General features: G+C 30.5%; 1 protein-coding gene, 1 long non-coding RNA gene and 1 pseudogene across 2 annotated transcripts; all 3 read right to left on the bottom strand.

Annotated features, from left to right (window-relative positions):
• Positions 1 to 6,195: 6,195 nt before the first annotated feature.
• Positions 6,196 to 8,301, bottom strand: LOC110636422 (uncharacterized). The gene is made up of 2 exons (XR_002491340.2): positions 8,172 to 8,301; positions 6,196 to 7,991 (listed from the first exon to the last, which is right to left on the bottom strand). It is a non-coding gene; the product is annotated as an uncharacterized LOC110636422 (long non-coding RNA).
• A 2,717-nt stretch (positions 8,302 to 11,018) lies between these two features.
• LOC131179379 (uncharacterized) lies at positions 11,019 to 11,450 on the bottom strand. The gene has a single exon (XM_058146204.1). It carries the CDS (start codon positions 11,448 to 11,450, stop codon positions 11,019 to 11,021), a length of 432 nt encoding a protein of 143 aa, XP_058002187.1.
• Positions 11,451 to 14,784: 3,334 nt separating this feature from the next.
• LOC110636431 (poly(A)-specific ribonuclease PARN-like) lies at positions 14,785 to 18,656 on the bottom strand (annotated as a pseudogene).
• Between the last annotated feature and the right edge of the window lie 616 nt (positions 18,657 to 19,272).

Genomic DNA, 19,272 nt, shown 5'->3' with positions numbered 1-19,272 from the left:
TTGAATTTCCGCGAATTGAAGGTACCTACACGAAGCCAACAACACGGGGGTTAGTACATAATTTTTACAGAATTTTCTAAGCTCATTTAGTGCTCAAAAAATCACTACGAAGTTTGGCGGGACCCACAGAAAAACAGTGTATGAAAATTTTGAAATTGGTATTGTCGCGAAACTCTCGACGATTGGAGCACTCTGATACTCTCAATTTTCTCGTGGGATTCACGATTTGCTTAGCTCAAAAGTCGAAATGGGCTAAAATTTTTCGGACAAAAATTGAGCAAATCGCTCAATGAATTTTGGTGTTCTTGGTGTCTATGGAAAGCTCTCGAGGTGTAGAAGTATTTTGGGACAAGACTCGATCCCATTGATGGCCAGATTGGCCGGAATTGGCCCGAGAAGGTGAAATGGCGCGGCAGGTGCTTAAGCATCTTTTGGCGCTTTTTTCTGGCATTCCAGGCGGCGGCCGACGAGGGGGAAGGGCTAAGGTGATACGCCGGTGAGCTGGGGAGGCTAGGGCGGGGAGAGGCGAAGGGAGGAGAGAGAAAACAGGAGAGAGAGAGAGAGAGAGAAGACGTCAGGGACGCGTGAAGAGGAAAGAAAAAGAGGAAGAGAGCCGGTCTGATTTAATCAGTTCGATTCGGTCGGTCCGATTTATGATACAAAAATTTGATTTTACTCCGCCTTGGGATCGAAAACAAAGCCCAAAAATTTCGAAAAATTCTAGAAAACTCAGAAAAATTCGTAAAGCCCAAACATATTTTTAGTTTTACCATGTGGTCTTTAAATTAATTTTTAAAAATCATCAAAGTTTTATATTTTCGAAAAATCGAACCCGATTTCTAAAATCCGAAAAATTTCAAATAATTTTTCAAATTTTAAATAAAATAAAATATTAATATTTACCCATAAAATAATAAATTTAAAAATTAGGGGTGTTACAATACTCCACTTTTTTTTATTAGTTCAATTTTTTAAACTATAAAGAATGCTTAGTCCTCTTTAAGTTTTTATTTAGATATTTTATTTTTTCATCTTAATTGCTTTTGAATTGTTTAATTATTACATTTACATTAATTATTATAATCTTTCTTAAACTAATTTTAAAATGAATTCGTTTAATGATACAATGAATTTTATTTTGTATATAGTATTATATTAATGAAATATTAAAATTTAATCTATTTTTTATAAGAAAAGCACAATAACAAATTATTGATCTATTTTAGTAATATTTATCGTACCTTTTTTATTTTTATGTTTTCCTAAAAAATTACCTTAAAATAGTATTTTTTTATTAATATTAATTAATATTATTATTATTAAAAATATATATTTATAAACTCTTTTTGTTATATCCATTTAAAGTTGTTTGTGTCACGACCCAACCTATGGGCCGAACAGGCACTAGGACCTGAGCCAGCCTAAAGCTCCCGAGGCCCGTAGTAAGCCTAGTTATTTTTTAACCAAATCCTAAGGCCCATAATAAGCCCAATTTCAAAAATTCAATCGCACAAAGTCCGACCATAACATGAACCATCAAACGAGGAGTTTTTGACTCATCTGACCTGTAAGCATAATATATATAACAATTTTGGGAGCTCAGTTCACCATTCACATACTCATCATGTCATAAAATCAAATGGGAGCTTAGTTCCCTCATCCAATTCAATGATCATCCATGCGTGCTCATATATCATGCTTACAATTTCAGTTAATTTATACATAACAGATCCAAATGAATACATCACTAATAATAATAATACATGCGGAGTTCTATAATAGAATAAAAAAACAATATACAACTAAATATCTATAGTAGACCTGCGATGAAGAGAGCAAGTTAAACTCAATAAAGGACTTTTTGTATCCTGAAAAAAAAAAAAAAAAAAAGATGAACAGGAATGAACATTCGACTCAGAAAGTAAAATACCGATTTTAAGTATAATTTCTATAGCTATCTAAAGCTAATGCATCATAAATAGTGGAATACAACATCTTCATAGTTTTCATATAAATCACATCATAAACAACAAAAAGGATAATTTGGAGCACTCACACACCCATATAATATTTAAACAATACATATATGGGAGCTGGTCCCTTATACAAATCTCTTAATCTAACCTCTGCCAGAGAGTACATCTCAAGCCATACTTTCATTTAATAGATCAAATGCGGGGGCCAGCGAGATCATATCGAGCCGTACCTACCTCGAGATCATATCAAATGCGGGTCCCAGCAAGTCAAGCTCTAGCCGTGTCTACCCATTCTGTCTATATCAAATATCATACACCACATGCACGCCAACACACGCACACTGCTCTAAATTACCATAAAACAACTTTCATAGCATTTCATCAATTAAAGATGCATTATAAAATGTGTCTAGTATTTAACTACATAAATATATACTTATAAGTGATGTATGGACATGCCTGAACATATAATAATATTAAAATTATAATTAAAATTAATATTTTACTCACAGATATGAACCAAGGTCACTGTGGCGGTTGAGCGGAGGAAAAAGGCTGTCCCGGCTCACCTGATAATTTCATTATAATTATGTAATATAATTGATTTAATACAAGCTTAAAAAGAACTAAAGACACCCTAAGTTGTATCGAAAATCTGGTAGAGTTCCCCATATACCTAGGACTTACCCAACCTGTAAAAAGGCTCAAAATACACTTCTATATTCACAAGTCACACAACCATATCTCAATCACATCACATGGCCCCTCCTGGATTCATCTAAACAGTCAACAACCACAATTTTTAAAAATTACAATCTACTCCTTATAATTAACCCTTTTTACAAAAACTATCCACATGAGCTCTAAAAATTCTAAAATTTTGCATTGCTGTTCTTTACAATATTAATAAGCTAATACAAAATGAATTATAATTTTCTAACTACCCACAATTATTTTATGGATTTTAAATCTAAATCTAAAACTAAATAATTAAGAAAACTTAGGGTTCGGGCTTACCTATGCCAATTATGATACTTGAAACGTATCGGAGACGTCTGAAAATGGTAGGTAGCCTATAATCTTGACCTGATTCTGAAGTAGTCTCAGTCTCTTGTCTGCCCGGCCCGAAAATACAAACCCTATCGACAGTCGAATTTTCATGAATCGAATGTACCTACGTGAAGCCCATAACACGGGGGTTAGTATATAATTTTTATGGAATTTATTAAGCTCATTTAATGCCCAAAAAAATATTGCGAAGTTTCGTGGGACCCACTGAAAAATGATGTCGAAAAATTTTGAAATGGATATTGCCGTGAAGCTCTCGTCGAGGAGTGCACTCCGGTACTCTCGGATTTTTTGTGGGGTTCACGGTTTGCTAGAAATCTAGTCCAAAAGTTAAAATGGGCTAAAACTTTCCGGGTAAAAATTGGACAATTGCTTCATAGATTTTTGTATTTTTGGTGTCTATGGAAAGCTCACGATGTGCAAATGGGTTTTGGGACAATACTCAGTCCAATCGGTGGTTGGATAGGCCGAAATCGATCCGGGAAGATGGAAAGTCGCCCGCGCACTAGGGGGAGTTTGGCGCGACTTTTTGGCCAGCTAGGCCTTCGGTTAGCGGTGGTGAGGCATCCTGGAGGTGCACCAGCGACCAGGGAAGGCTGGGGTGGTGGCTGGCAGGCTAGGGGAAGAGGGAGGAGAGAGAGAGAGAGAGAGAGAGAGAGAGAGTTGGGGCGCACGGGAAAGGAAGGAGAAAAAGAATATGGCCGGTTCGATTCGATCGGTCCGAGCCAGTCCGGTTTGATTCGGCCGATCCGATTTAGAATACCAGAAATTGAATTTTTACTCTGTCATAGAACAAAAAACGAGTCACAAAAATTTCGAAAAAATTTTAGAAAACTCAAAAAAATTTATAGAGTCTAGATATATTTTTAGTTTTGCCACACGGTCTTTAAATTAATTTTAAAAAATTATCAAAGTTTAACATTTTCAGAAAATCAGATCCGATTCTAAAAATTCAAAAAATTTCAAAAAAATTCTCAAAATAATTAATGTAATAAAATATTAATATTTATATATAAAATAATTTATTTAAAAATTAGGAGTGTTACAATTTATCTATTAAATGTCTAAATTCCATTTATACTCAACTCAACTAAGTCTTTATCTCAAAAATTTGGGTTCAGCTATATGAATTATCTTTATTCACTCTAAATTCCATTTATAAGTAATAAATAATTAAATTATAATATATTTAATTTATATTTTAATAATTAAAAATTATTTTAAAACATTGTACATATACATTATTTTTAGATACTAAACCTATTATTATAAGAATAGTGTTAGGAATTTTTTTAGATGGTTAATTAATTTACTTTTTATTCAATATTATTAGTATTATTATTATTATTATTATTATTATTATTATTATTATTATTATTATTATTATTATTATTATCTTCTTTTATAACTAAAATCTATAATTAAATATTTTTTATTCTTAAATTATATTTAAATAAAAAATTTTACAATATTAATATTAGTTGGTCTTAAAATAAATTATATACACATAATTAACATTCAATATACTGAATAATTAAAATTTTATTTCAATGTAAATTAATTAAATGATTTTAATAGTTATTGATAGATTATAATAATTTTATCTATTAGATGTAAGTATAATATTTCATAATATTATAAAAATAAATTAAATATATTTTTAATATGGATATTTTTCTATTTATATTAACATGATAAATATATAAAAAGTTACCTGCGTTATAAGCTTGTAGATCAGTTAATCGGAAGCATCTTTAAAAACGGTCTGTTTTTAAAATTGCACAAACTGAAGGCTGAAGCCCATCTCCTGGCCCACACATCTCCATTATAATTCTTTTTTTTTTTCTTTTTTTTTTTATTTATTTAATTTATTTTTTTATTATAATTTAATTTTTTTTATATTTTTTAATAATTATTTTAATTTTAATTTTTAGTACTAATTAATTATTCTAATTTTTTTTATAATATATATGTGAATTTTTTTACTAATTTATCTTATAAATACATTTTTATATTTAATTTTTTTATTATTTTTATTAATAATTTATTTTTAATAATATTCTTATATTAATTTTGTGGTACTTAATTTTTATAGGTAAATTATTTTTTTAGTAATTTTTAGAATAATTTATTTATAAAATTTTTTATTTATTATTTAAAAATTTATTTTTTTAATTTTTTTAATTAATAATTATTAAATCAGTTGTAAATATAAACCAACTTATAGAACAGTTGCAAAATTACTAAATCAAAGGCAATAATTTTTTTTAACTGATTTCGGTTACTAATAGTAACTAATAATTTTTAATCAAATATTTTATTTTTTTAAATTTAATTATTTTAACAATTGATTCGATTTTTAATTACTATTTGTAATTAATTTTTTATTATTAATTTATCAGACAGTTACTAATCAATATATAAAGTAACTAATTTTAATAAATTAATAACCGATTTGATCTTTATTTTTTTTTTTTTAGTGTAATACCTATTATATGTTTCACGATCTATAGCTATTTTCTTTTATATATACATTGGAAATTATCGTGACTACCCTTTAAATTGAAAATTAGTATATTAATCTACTATAATTAAAAAAAAAAAATCCATAAGTGCCTCTCAACAAATTAAAAAGTTAATGAAGTGGAAGTGACTGATGATAAGTTAGCTTTAGAAGACGGTGGTGAGCCTTATTTACGTCAACTTTAGGTAAATAAAATAAAACTTGATAATCAATGGCAATAAAAAAAATATTTTCTTGAGTTAAAAAAAAAAATTAAATCATTACTAATGAAAATAATTTTTTAATAAAAATAATTTTTTATTTTTTTTTTAAAAATTATTTTTAAATTTTATTAAAATGTAAAAATATTTATACATATATAATATAAATATACATCATTAATTTAACATTAAAACTAAATAATAAAAAATATTTTCATTAAGAATATTTTTTTGAAAAAAATAATTTCTATAGAATTTCATATTCAAGTTATTTACATGTGAAATAAACAAACAAACCTTTTATTGAGATACGATAACTCCTAAATCAACATGAAATATACCTTTATTATTTCATAAATATATCTTTATTTCATCTTCAACTCTACTAGTAGATAACGAACCTTCATAAATAAACATTCAACTCTAATTCAATATTAAATATATCTTCTATTGAGATGCGATAACTCCTAAATCAACATGAAATTAATTTTCTATTCCAATAAAAATCACAATTCATTAACTATAAATATAGTCTTCTAAGTGGATGACCAAGTGGAGATGATTTGATTTGATTATGAGAGAAAGGCACGCTGAAGCGAACCGTCATGAAACTGAAGTCTCTCCATGGGATAACAGTTGGGTGGGCTTCAAGGGTAAAGTGATAGCATAGTAAGCATTTCATGTCAAAATCGACCTCCCAAATTTGCAAATTGACTGCAAATTCATATTTCTATTTGACTTGTGCTGGGTCCTTCCATTCCCAAATTTTTTTAATGTTTGCTTTTTTATGGGCCAAGTGAACGGTCATCTTAACTTTTCTGTGTATAATGTTGTTCCATTTTAAGCCTCCCACTGGCTGTTGCACTGGACTGGATTATTCTTTTCATACTTACCCGTGCATTCTGCTTCAATTGCATGGCCACCAGATGTTTATGCCCACATGTGTGTAGAATTATTGCTTCAACCAAAGCAACTCGTACAAATCAGAAAGTAGAACAATTATTTTCCATCACTCACTACCTTCATTGATTTGCTATGCAAGATTCCACCAACGATTAATAGATCGTCACTATTTCTACCATAAGACCTTAGGTTCAAAGAAAGAACTGCATGGCTATAAGAGAAACTATATAAAAGCTTTCAGTAGTGAAACAGTGATAAATTAGATTGAAGTTGTAGAAAACATTAAGGCAAAATATGGGATAACAAACAAAGGATTCATTACGGACAGATTTTGAAGCTAAGCTATTAGCAATCTTGTTCCCGTCTCTCTTGATGAAAAATACAGAAAAAGAGTTAAGCTCCCTTATAAGATTTTGAATGTCACTCATAATCTCTTGAATTGACAAGGGGGGATTACCCTTAAGAGCTGGACCACTACTAAGAAGTCTCCTTCAAACAATTAAACTAAATTGAATAAGAAAAAGAATAGGATTTTAATGACCGAACACCTGAGGATAGCGATTATAAATAAATTATATAAAAAAAAAAATATTTTAAAATATTCAATAAAAACAATTCATTCTTTTGTAAAGAATGGAATTTTCCTTTTTTTTTCTTTTTTCTTATTTAAAACATAAATTTTGTGACAATATTTGCTGGTCCCTCACATGGTAGAGACATCAAAATGGTATGGGTAATTAATTAAGATTCATTCATCTTTGCAGTGCAGCAGAATGCAATTAAATTATTTTTCTTAATAGAAAACAGAAGATATATATATATATGCCCTTCCCTACCCAGTAGCCTAAAAATAACAAGGAAATGAACCTCAATTAGAAGCATTAATATATATACCTGAAACAGTATCCTATTAGATGACAAAAACAGGCGCTGGTTCAAGGAACTGCATCACAGAAATATCACTTTCTTTCCTTCTTAATTAGTTCTTTAACATATTCTGATTAACAGTCCTTCCATCGTAATTGATTGATTACTCTCAATGTTTCAACTTGATTAGCCATGGTCAAGTTGTAACTGAAAATTAGAGAGATCATGAAAAGCTTACAGTGCAGTATGAGGAGAATGATCTGAATGGTAAACATGAAAGAAAGGATTGAGATGATGACAGGAGAGGAGAGAGTACACTCCCAACAAAAATAAAGATTCCCTTTACCCAATGGCGGGTTGTGCTCTCTCTCTTCTGTCAACATTGCTTCATATCCATCTCCATCTCTCTCCCATTTTCTCTTCACAGATCGATCCATCGATCACATTTGTTCACTGTCATCAGAGAAATTGATACAAAATAACATATTAGATTGAGAGATGAATCAACCATGCATACAATTCAGTCTTAAGCACATCCATCTCTTACCAGGACGTAACAATAAAAATGAAAACAAAGCTACCACATGCACTATCCAAAGAAACATTATAATATATGAAAGATAGGATTCAAACCTTGCATCTGATTTCGAAAATATAACAGATCAGGATTCAAACCCTAATAGACACTTCCTTCTCCCCTTTGAAGATTTGGAGATGAGAAGGGTTTGAGGAAGAGACGTCCAAACTAAAAACTCTCTATTCCTATTCCAGTGTAAGCGAGATGATGACTAATAGCCCTTTTATAGGGGCTTGGTTACCGGCTAATGCCAGTAATATATGGTGTGACCGGCTAATCGAGTGAAAGGGGTTCTTTCCATTGTTGATTACTTGGCACTTTTCGGAAATAAAGATTCCTAATTTTATAAATTTGTAATATAAGAAAAAATAAAGAGAGAAACTTTCACTGTCACATTTATTAATGGTAAAAATAGAAAATTTTTCTAAAAAGGATTTGCATTTTAGGTAATGGAAGAAAGCGTATAAGCAACCTCATACATGTGGGATTAATTGAAAGAGAAGGACGTTGACCGGCTATAGTAGGTGGATCCGAGAAAGGGTCCGAGTCTGACGAAGCACGTGAAGTTAAATGCATCACGCGGTCGATGAGGTTTCGATTACAAAACCGCGAGCTGTAGGATACCCCGCCGCAGACATGCAGTGCAGGGATCATGGGTGGTCCCAATTCTATTTTATATATATTATTTTAATATATATATATATATATATATATATATTAAAATAATATATATAAAATAATATATATAAAATAGAATTATAATTATCACCCAATTAATTAAATCAATTTAATTGAAAATTAAGCTAATAATTAAATTGATATATGTTTTAAAATTCTTTTGTAAAGTATATACTTTACTAACTCCTTTTTCATTATGTTCTATTAATTTAAAGTATATTATTGACAACTCATCTCTCTTTTGAATTCTTACTTTTAAAAATAAGAGTTTTTTAAAATCATAATTCTTAAAATTAAAAAATTAATTCTCTCTCCAACATGTAAAAGAAGACCTAACAAAAATTCATGAAAGGAACATCAAATTGATGATTAAAAAATGTTATATAAAGTCCAAAAAATAAAAAATTTATAAAGATTCCCTCCTTGACCAAAAATATAATTCCGTTGGAGACCTCAACCAACCCAACACCTAACCAATTAAATTAACAAATACCAAACCCATAGCCAAGGCTGTCTATAGCCTACCTTTATTTATATGTACATATTGTTACATATTATTATTATAAAATTATGGTCTTAAAATTTTTAAAATAAAATTATAATCACTGTAAAATAATAATAATTATTACTATAAAATTTTTTTAATAATAACAATAGTTATTATCATATTTTTTTATATATTATTAATAGTAATTATTTATATTTATATTATATATTAATTTTACAGGCAATAAAATTATTGTTATTGTAAAAATTTTACTATTAATTTTAACATTCGTTGGAGTGTGAAAATATTGTACAAATTATTCAAAAATATTATTAATTGTAAATAAAAAAAATTTAAGTGTTAATTATCGGTGATTAATGATCAATACTCACATTAATTTGTCCGAATTCCTAAGTCGTATACGACCAAACAAATTTTTTAGAATTATAAATGTAAGCCAACCAATAACTTCAATTAACTCACAGGACATCATTTATGGAAAAAGTTCTCCCACCATTTAGACTCTGTCCAAAATGTCACAAATCATTCTGGCGAGATGGTTACAGGGTAAGGATTTTTCCTTACCTAAATTTAATTTATTATACACTCAAATAAAGATATATGATAAAATTTATTTATTAAATATATAAATTTTATATATTTATATATTAAATTTATAATAAATTAAATCTAAATATAAATTTTTTATAAGATAAATTTATGAATTAATCTAGCAGTTTAGCCTCTACTTAATTTGTATGAATGAAGATTGCATTTCTTGATTACCTTTATAATGGGAGAATTCAAATCAATGATATGAGATATTTATATAAGTATATATAATACAAGCACTGTTAATATTATTATTATTATTATTATTTACAAAAACCTTTTGTATTGCTTCAATGAAGTTCTTAATAGTCCAATCTAAATTTTTTTTCCCCCTTAAATACAAAAAAAAATTCATTACCTTGTCGGGAATATTACAAGTCCCACATTGACAATAAATAAAAATTAAAAACTGAATATAATTACTTGAATAACAATATTGATTTGATAAATTATTTTGATTTGTAAAGTAATTTAATTATTTATATATGTTTAAATTAAAATAAATTAATATCTAATTTGACTAACACTATTTTTAAATTTAAATTTCAATACTATTGATATGTAAATATTATTACATTACCTATCCCCTCCATTTCCATTAAAAATCTATCTGAATCAACAACAACTAAATTTAAATTGCCCATTTTAATGAGTATACATGATCAAAGAGCAATGTTAAATTTTATAATTTTGGATTATGTTATTTGCTGCCACTGATATCATAAGTATTCAAGAAAAATAGTGATCGATATTCTAAATTTGAGGAGTGCTAATTTGACTAATTGTTCTAATTGAATGTTCTCAAAATAAAATGCTTGCTGCTGAGCCTTAGCATCTTCTCTGAATATAGCATAATATAATTGAATCAACAATCAATGAAACACCAACAGTAAGAGGGAATTTAATTAATTTGTTATATATTATAATTCATCTTACAAGAACGAAACGCTAGCAATCACCATTAATGGACTGATCAACTAAGAAATCACCACGAAAACCGACCCACATATACCTCGACGTCAGTAGAGAATAAATATACATGAATAAGAGACAGTCATGAATAAGACCCAGCAATTGATGTGTTACTCCTAAAAAATTAAAAAGCCCGTCAAAGATTCAATGCATATCAAGAAGCCTGGCAAACTGGGCATGTCTTATTCTTCTTCAGCCACTCCACGATGCAGTTGGAATGGTACACATGCGACCATGGTAACCGCCTAGCTTCTGACCCTATGGACAATTCATCCAAGCAAACTCCACACACCGTTCCCGATCTTTCCATCGTCACCTTCTCCAGATTGTCTGTGCATTCTTTGGTCGCGCCCCGAGCTTGCACCTTTGGAGCATCTTCATGACCCCTCGCTAACTCTGCCATGCTCAAAGCCTTATCGTCGTCGCCCATCAAAAACAGTAAAGGGATGCGTGAAGCGGGGGATGATGACTCATGGCCGCTCTCTATCTGCCTGAGCCTCGCCATAAAACCTTGGAGTTCTTCAGCCAGAAAACTTTCAAACTCTTGATTATCTCCGAAGAGTAAAGTAGACATAAACTCAGACATGGTTGCGAAGAAAGAAACCCAAAGAAGAGGATGATAACTAGATGAGTGTATACAGAAAGAAGAATAAATGTGAAAGAAGAAGAAGATGAGTATACACAGAAGGAAGAAGATGATTGTGAAAGAAGAAAATTAAGAACCAGTTTATAATTAGTTGTTTAGGGTAACCGACTTATTGTTAGGGCTTCCCAATCCAAACCAGGAAAGGATTAATATTCATTATTACTTGCTATCGAAGTAATTAAGTTTTTTTTTTTTGGATAAGCTAATTAAGGTTTAAAAGATAAACATCAGAGCAGAAATAATATAATCGATCAGTAGCTCTAATATGTTTCTGCTTGACCTACGAAGCTTATATGATTAAAAAGAAAGAATATTCTCATCATCACATTTTATCGACAAATCATCTAATTACATATAATGTAATTATAATAAATGCTGCTTTTTCAACAGTTGATCATGTGCTTCTCGATCCAAGAATGAATACTAGATCAAAAAATTATATAATAAAATTGTGATTTTATGTAAGATATTTTATATGAAATAATAAACTTTATTCTAATAAATGAGTAATGCCTAGGCTAACACAAACCCTATCATAAACAATGCTCGACTCCACAACTCCACAAACCCTTTCATGAACTAATAATTTCTTTTCATTTCAACATTAATAAATGTTCACAGTTGCAACTCCACTTATTGATAATAGCATAAAAACAACCTTTGCATAAGAACCTCTTATTAACCAGAATATCAAATCAGTATAAATTTTATATATTTTCTCAAACTATGATTCAGAAGATCCATTATTTAGTTAATTTAATAGCCACATTAATGACGTATACATGTCACAATTCATTACTGTGATTTTCATGGTGGATAAGCAAGCATCGTATGCACTCGGCTTCTGACCGTGCCGAGCTGATTCGTCCGAGCAAACTGAACATGACCAAATCTTCAACTAATTTTGCTTTCTCCTTAAACTTGTCGTGATGGATATCAACGGATGTTCATAATCATAATCATAATCATATAGCTTCATTTGCATTTATTTTAAAGCGATCGATGTATAACTACAACATTTCTGTGTTCTTTAGAAAATTCAGTAGTTTTTCATCGAAGAAACCTCCATGTTAATTTACATGACTGAGGTGTTAAAATAATCCTCGAAGTTATTGAAATTGGCTTTCATTCTTGGTTAGGCAAGGGAGGAAAAATCAAGAAATTTTACATCCTAAAATTGAAAAAACAAAATTCTGTTTCAATTATATTGAGGCTCGAGCACAGAAATCCATTGCATCAAATTCCAAATATTCAAAATGAAGATTTTTTTTTGGAAAATAAAATATATAACATTATGAGAAATTAATTAGAAAAATCTGATGAATCAGTGAAACTATAACGGAAAAAAGAGCCGAAAAAATCATCAGAAGAGGTAATCCCTGATCTTAAGTGCATACAAAGCAACTCATCCGATTCAATCCTTCCAGGGATGGATCAAGAAGCCCAGCAATCAGGGCATGACTTATTCTTCTTCAGCCACTCTACGATGCAGTTGGAATGGTGCACATGCGAGCATGGCAGCCTCCTAGCTTCTGACCCTATCGACATTTCATCCAAGCAAACTGCACACAGCATTCCCGATCCTTCCATTTTCACCTCCCTAAGCTTTTCTATGTATTCTATGGTCTACCTTTGGAGCATCGTCATGACCACTTGCTAACTCTGCCATGCTCAAAGCCTCATCGTCGTCGCCCATCAAAAACAGTAAAGGGGTGCGGGAAGCGGGGGATGATAACTCATGGCCACTCTCTATCTGCCTGAGACTCGCCATAAAACCTTGGAGTTCTTCAGCCAGAAAACTTTCAAACTCTTGATTATCTCCGAAGAGTAATGTGGACATAAACTGAGACATGGTTGCGAAGAAAAGAAACAAAGAAGAAGTGTAGCTAGATGATTGTATACAGAAAGAAGAATAAATTGGAAAGAGGAAGATGAGTGCACAGAGATGGAAGAGGATGAGCATGTGAAAGAAGAAATTAATAACAAGTTTTGTCTGTCGTTAATTAGGGCTTCCAATCCGAACGAGGAAAGGATTAATATTTAATAATTACATTTATTTATTAATATAATTATATTATGTATAATATAACATAAGCCGTTTTTGAAAATGGTTGATATGCTTCTTGCAGGACGAATCCTGGATGACCATACAAGAATATTGGGCTTTTTTCTAAACAGATGGGTTTCCAAAAAAAAAATGGTAATTTATGATTTTATCCCTGAATTTTATCTTTTATTATACTTTAGTCCTTAGGTTTTAGAAAATAAATTATTTAGTCCCTAAATATTGTATAATATTACACTTTAGTCTCTAAATTTTGAGCAATAAATTATTTAGTTCCTTTAATTTTAATATATAAAATAATTTAGTTCTAATAATTTTAATATTTATAATAATTTTATCCATTGGTTAAAAGAACTAAATTGTTATATATATTAAAATTACAGGGACTAAAATATGATATAGTATAAATTCTTAAGATTATATAATTAATTTCTCAAAATTTAAGGACCAAAATATAATATAAAACAAAACTCAAAAGCTAAATTATAAATACAAATAAATGCTTCAAAAGAAGCTTGGACTTGACGTCAATGCGACTCTATTATAAATAGCGTTTAAGTTACTTTTTTATGTTTATCTCATCTACTTGATTGAAAAATCTCTTTTGATAAATATTTTATAAGTCACCTATTTATATTTATTTTTTCAAACTCACCAATTTAGAAAAAAGCCCAAAAATATTGGACTGACAACTCCAGTTAGACGACCTGAAAATCGATATTATTTGATGTCACACAAGACATTGTAGAAAGGGATTAAGTATATAGGGGCAAGGTGCAAGGAATATCAAGGCGAGAAAATGGTAAAATTGTGCATCTTTTCTCTCTTTTTAATGCCCACTCAGGAAGGAAATTATTATAGACACTACGAAAATTTTATCTGTCATTTACATAAATTTGTATTCATTTTTAATAATTAATGAAAACACCTATACATATGAGCACAAAAAATTAAATTCTTATACTCCAAATGTATTTAACGATTTCTCCAAAAATGGTTCAATATTTAAAGGGAAAAAAAATTATTCATATTCAAAATGCCATTTGGCTGCAGACAAGTCTACACAGTTTACACCTAAAAATTAATTTCTTTTGTTGCTTCCACTACAATCTAACATTTGGTGTACAAAACATCTGAAAAATAACAGTTTCTTCCCAGTATAATTGAAAAAACACACTACAAATTGATCTGAGTACAAGTCCAGAATCACTAATTAGTAGCTCTAATCTGTTTGACTTCTGCAAGGAAAAAATCAATAAACTCATCACATCTTGATTGGCCACTCAACAGATCATCTATTACAGGTTGCTTATCGGCTACCTTGACTTGTTCACTAGACACTGATGTAATAGTTGCTGCATTTTCTTCAGAAAAACTTTCTTGCTGTTGGGATTGTGCCTCTGATTTGGATACTACCAACTTGGTCTTCCATCTGATACCAATTGTACCTGCCTGCTCTGTAAAGAGAACTTTGGTGATGGGTGAACTGCAGATCTCTTTATAAATTTCATAACCAGCAGCACAGGTATTTCCACCTTCGAGCAGTTTTTGATAGAGGATGCAAAAAAGAGATTGCATCATTACTTCTTTCCAAGGAAGCTTTCAAAACTAGAAATTCAAATACCAACTCTGCCTTGCTGAACTGAACAAAAACTGCAGTTACATTCGCAATTGACCATGTATTTGACTAGAAGATAGCTGTACAAGGTATGATGTGGGCACAAAATAGTTGCATCTCATAAGATAAGAGAAATATAACATAGGACATCTTTCCCAACAAGACAAAGTCATGATAAAGTGTAATGCAGATGCCCAAGTACTAGAGAGAGGACTCTCTCCAAGGGGCTTGTGGGAAGGGGGAGGAATGATTTGTGAATTTCACATCAAAGTGATGAATCAAAAGGATTCAAACAAAAAACTAGTGGCAATACGTTATCTATTTGCAGAGCACATTATGCATCCACAGTCCCCATCTTTTGCATGATCAAAACAACAACATTCATGTACATCGAGCCAGTTCAATTAAAAGTGAAGAAAAGGTGATGTTACAATCAAATGAATCAAGCACAGCCAAGTTATTACTTAAAGACACAAAATGAAGGAAGCAAACCTCGAATCATCCACCTGAACCTCCACATTCATACATGGACGAAAGCCAAATCAGAATTCTTATTAGAATTCACAGCAATTTGTGCACAAAGTAAAGAAAAGGCTGATGAGAGTGATGTGCTAGATTTCTTCATCCTCGGAAGGAGAACATTATTGGCATTCAAGAGTACTTTGGTATCAAGCGGAAAGTATGTGTTAATAGAGGAAGAAAATTCTCCAGCAGTTAGAGGACGAGGACCTAAAAATTTGCTGTATATGTGTGCAATATCTGTGCCAAAGAAAGAAAACATATGAATGATTTAATTGATCAACATAAGGTCCTCATGAACTACAAGAATAAAAAGCATACCCAAAAAGCAATTGTGACCAACGATCAACCTTTGTGCAGAAGAAAGAAGGTCAATAACATGGAGAAACCCAATTGCAGCTTTGAAATCATCTCTACCTCTTTAAGGTAATCATCCTTCACTTCTTTCCGCAAAACATTGTCATAAAAGCACATATCCTTAAGCTCAAGTGACGCGGTTGTAGATACAGATTTTATATTCTTACTTTTGTTTCACAAGCTTGCCACCCACTTTGAGCACTAAGATGCGACTAGAAGAGTAGGAAATACAATTCTGTCCAATGCACACATGACACATGAAATAGTCTTTCATATCAAGAGAAGATATTCATATTCAAGGTTTAAGACTGAATATCATCAGTAGATCCTATATGTAGCTTACCATAAGTAAGTCCCTGTCATTCTTGGAGTCTATATATACAACTAGCTGCTGTGAACAAGAAGTTTCACTGCCAAAACAATCATAAGAAATATCTTTAAAATGCTTTTTAGTGACCTGCATATTTTCATTTTCAATAATATTAAAGTTCAATTTCTTGAATACAAGATATGATTATAAAAAAAAAAAAAAAAAAAACACCATATTTGAAACATTTTTTTGGCAGGAACAAACAAAGCAAGTCAAAGTAGTATATCACCAGCTGAATCAAACTTGAGCCGATGAGAAGTGAAACCATTCAGACAAAGAGTCGGCAGTTTCTTGTAAAAAATAGTTAAGAGACTGTTGTTTGGAGTAATTTGAAATCTCCTAGAACTGAGACCCCCTATTTCCATTCTCAATAACTCATTAAGCCATTCATACTGAGAAGAACATCAATCACACTAGCCAACGGCACGCCTATAACTCCATTCATATTATCTAACAATCCATTTTCCTCAAATCGCACATTCAAGCGTAATGCTTTGTTTTCTTACTCTCTAGATAAATAAGACACTCTTGAGATTAATCAAGATCGTAAATTACCCATTTTAATGAATATACGTGATCAAAGAGCAATGTTAATTTTTATAATTTAGGATTATGTTATTTGTTGCCACTGATATCATAAATATTGAAGAAAAATAGTGATCGACATTCTAAATTTGAGGAGTGCCAATTTGACTGAATTGTTCTAATTGCATGTTCTCAAAATAAAATGCTTGCTGCTGAGCCTTAGCATCTTCTCTGAATGTAGCATGATATAATTGAATCAACAATCAATGAAACACCAACAGTAAGAGGGAATTTAATTAATTTGTTATATATTATAATTCATCTTACAAGAACGAAATGCTAGCTATCTCCATTAATGGGCTGATCAACTAAGAAATCACCACGAAAACCTACCCACATATATCTCGACGTCAGTAGAGAAGAAATACACATGAATAAGAGACAGTCATGAATAAGACTCAGCAACTGATGTGTTACTCCTAAAAAATTAATAAGCCGTCAAAGATTCAATGCTTATCAAGAAGCCTGGCAAACAGGGCATGTCTTATTCTTCTTCAGCCACTCCACGATGCAGTTGGAATGGTAAACATGCGAGCATGGCAACCGCCTAGCTTCTGACCCTATGGACAATTCATCCAAGCAAACTCCACACGCCGTTCCCGATCTTTCCATTGTCACCTTCTCCAGATTGTCTATGCATTCTTTGGTCGCGCCCCGAGCTTGTACCTTTGAAGCATCTTCATGACCACTCGCTAACTCAGCCACGCTCAAAGCCTCATCGTCGTCGCCCATCAAAAACAGTAAAGGGATGCGTGAAGCGGGGGATGACGACTCATGGCCACTCTCTATCTGCCTGAGCCTCGCCACAAAACCTTGGAGTTAAGAAAACTTTCAAACTCTTGATTATCTCCGAAGAGTAACGTAGACATAAACTCAGACATGGTTGCGAAGAAAAAAACCCAAAGAAGAGGATGAGTAGCTAGATGAGTGTATAAGAATAAATGTGAAAGAAGAAGAATATGAGTGTGCACAGAAGGAAGAAGAGATTGTGAAAGAAGAAAATTAAGAACCAGTTTAATTAGTTGTTTAGGGTAATATTTATTAATAGTTGCAATCCCAGTAATTAAGCTTTTTCTTTTGGATAAGCTAATTAAGGTTAAAAGATAAACATCATGTTGATAATGTTATTTTTTTTTGCTTAACTTTTAGATATATTTTTATGGATACGAATTGTAATTCCACTTAAAATTCACAGGACAATCAGCCTAGACTTAAAATCCACTACTGATCTCCCTGTGTGGGAACGCTAAATACAATAGGGTTAGGGTTTAAGAATTTTGTGTGAAATTTTTTCTCTTATCTTGTTTATAGGCATAGACCTTACAGTTGAATGACATTAAATTTTTATTCTTTTTCTCCTTTTGATACTATGCAATTGCAATCCTATGATTTATATGTATATAATAGATTTGCATACCCGCTATAACATAAAATTATTATAATCCATCAATAGCTCTAATATGTTTCTGCTTGACCCATGAAGCATAATTAAAAAAGAAAGAACATCCTCATCATTGCATTTTGATCAACAAAATCATCTAATTCGGTTTCAACGGTTGATCGTGTGCATCTCGGAGAACGAATGCTAAATGAGTGCATCCCTGGGCAAACACAAACCCTTTCATAAACCATGTTCGACTCCACAACTCCACAAACCCTTTTATGCGAATAATCTCTTTCATTTGAATGTATGTTGACCATATATTTTGCAGTTGAGTTTTAGAGTTGCAGGATGTGTTCTGCCAATTTAAGAACTTGAGCATAAATATGGAGTTTTGAATTTAATTTTAACCAAAACAATAAAGCAAATTCTTTGTTTTTAATTTTATTTTAATTAAAAATAAAAAATTTTCATATTTAAAAATTAGTGAAAATAATATTTTTAATATAAAAAAATATAATATTTTATATAAAATTAATTTCAACTTGCAAGTAAAGTTTAGGGATTAATTTGGTTCAAAGTTAAAATTTGACATATTTGAACTTTCTTAAAAAGTTTTAACTGTTTAAGGCATATTTGAAATTTTTTTCATTTTAATTTTTATATTTTTTATTTTAATATTTAAAAGTAAAAATAGTATTTTAAATTTATTATTAATTACTTTATATTTTATTTTTATTATTTTTTACCTACAATAAATTTTTAATTTAATATATTTTTTTAATAAAAATTTCACAACAAAAAATGAAAATATAAAAAATTAAACTATAAAAAATATTGATTAAAAATATAAAATAATTATATTTT

The sequence above is a fragment of the Hevea brasiliensis genome, chromosome 4 (assembly GCF_030052815.1).
Source record: "Hevea brasiliensis isolate MT/VB/25A 57/8 chromosome 4, ASM3005281v1, whole genome shotgun sequence".
NCBI classification, from domain to species: Eukaryota; Viridiplantae; Streptophyta; class Magnoliopsida; order Malpighiales; family Euphorbiaceae; genus Hevea; species Hevea brasiliensis.
The sequence above is the reverse complement of the archived record's forward strand: the minus strand, read 5'-3'. Positions and strand labels throughout refer to the sequence as shown.

Excerpts from the sequence above, each read along its gene's own strand:
- LOC131179379 (XM_058146204.1), bottom strand. The coding sequence starts at position 11,450 with ATGTCTGAGTTTATGTCTACTTTACTCTTCGGAGATAATCAAGAGTTT.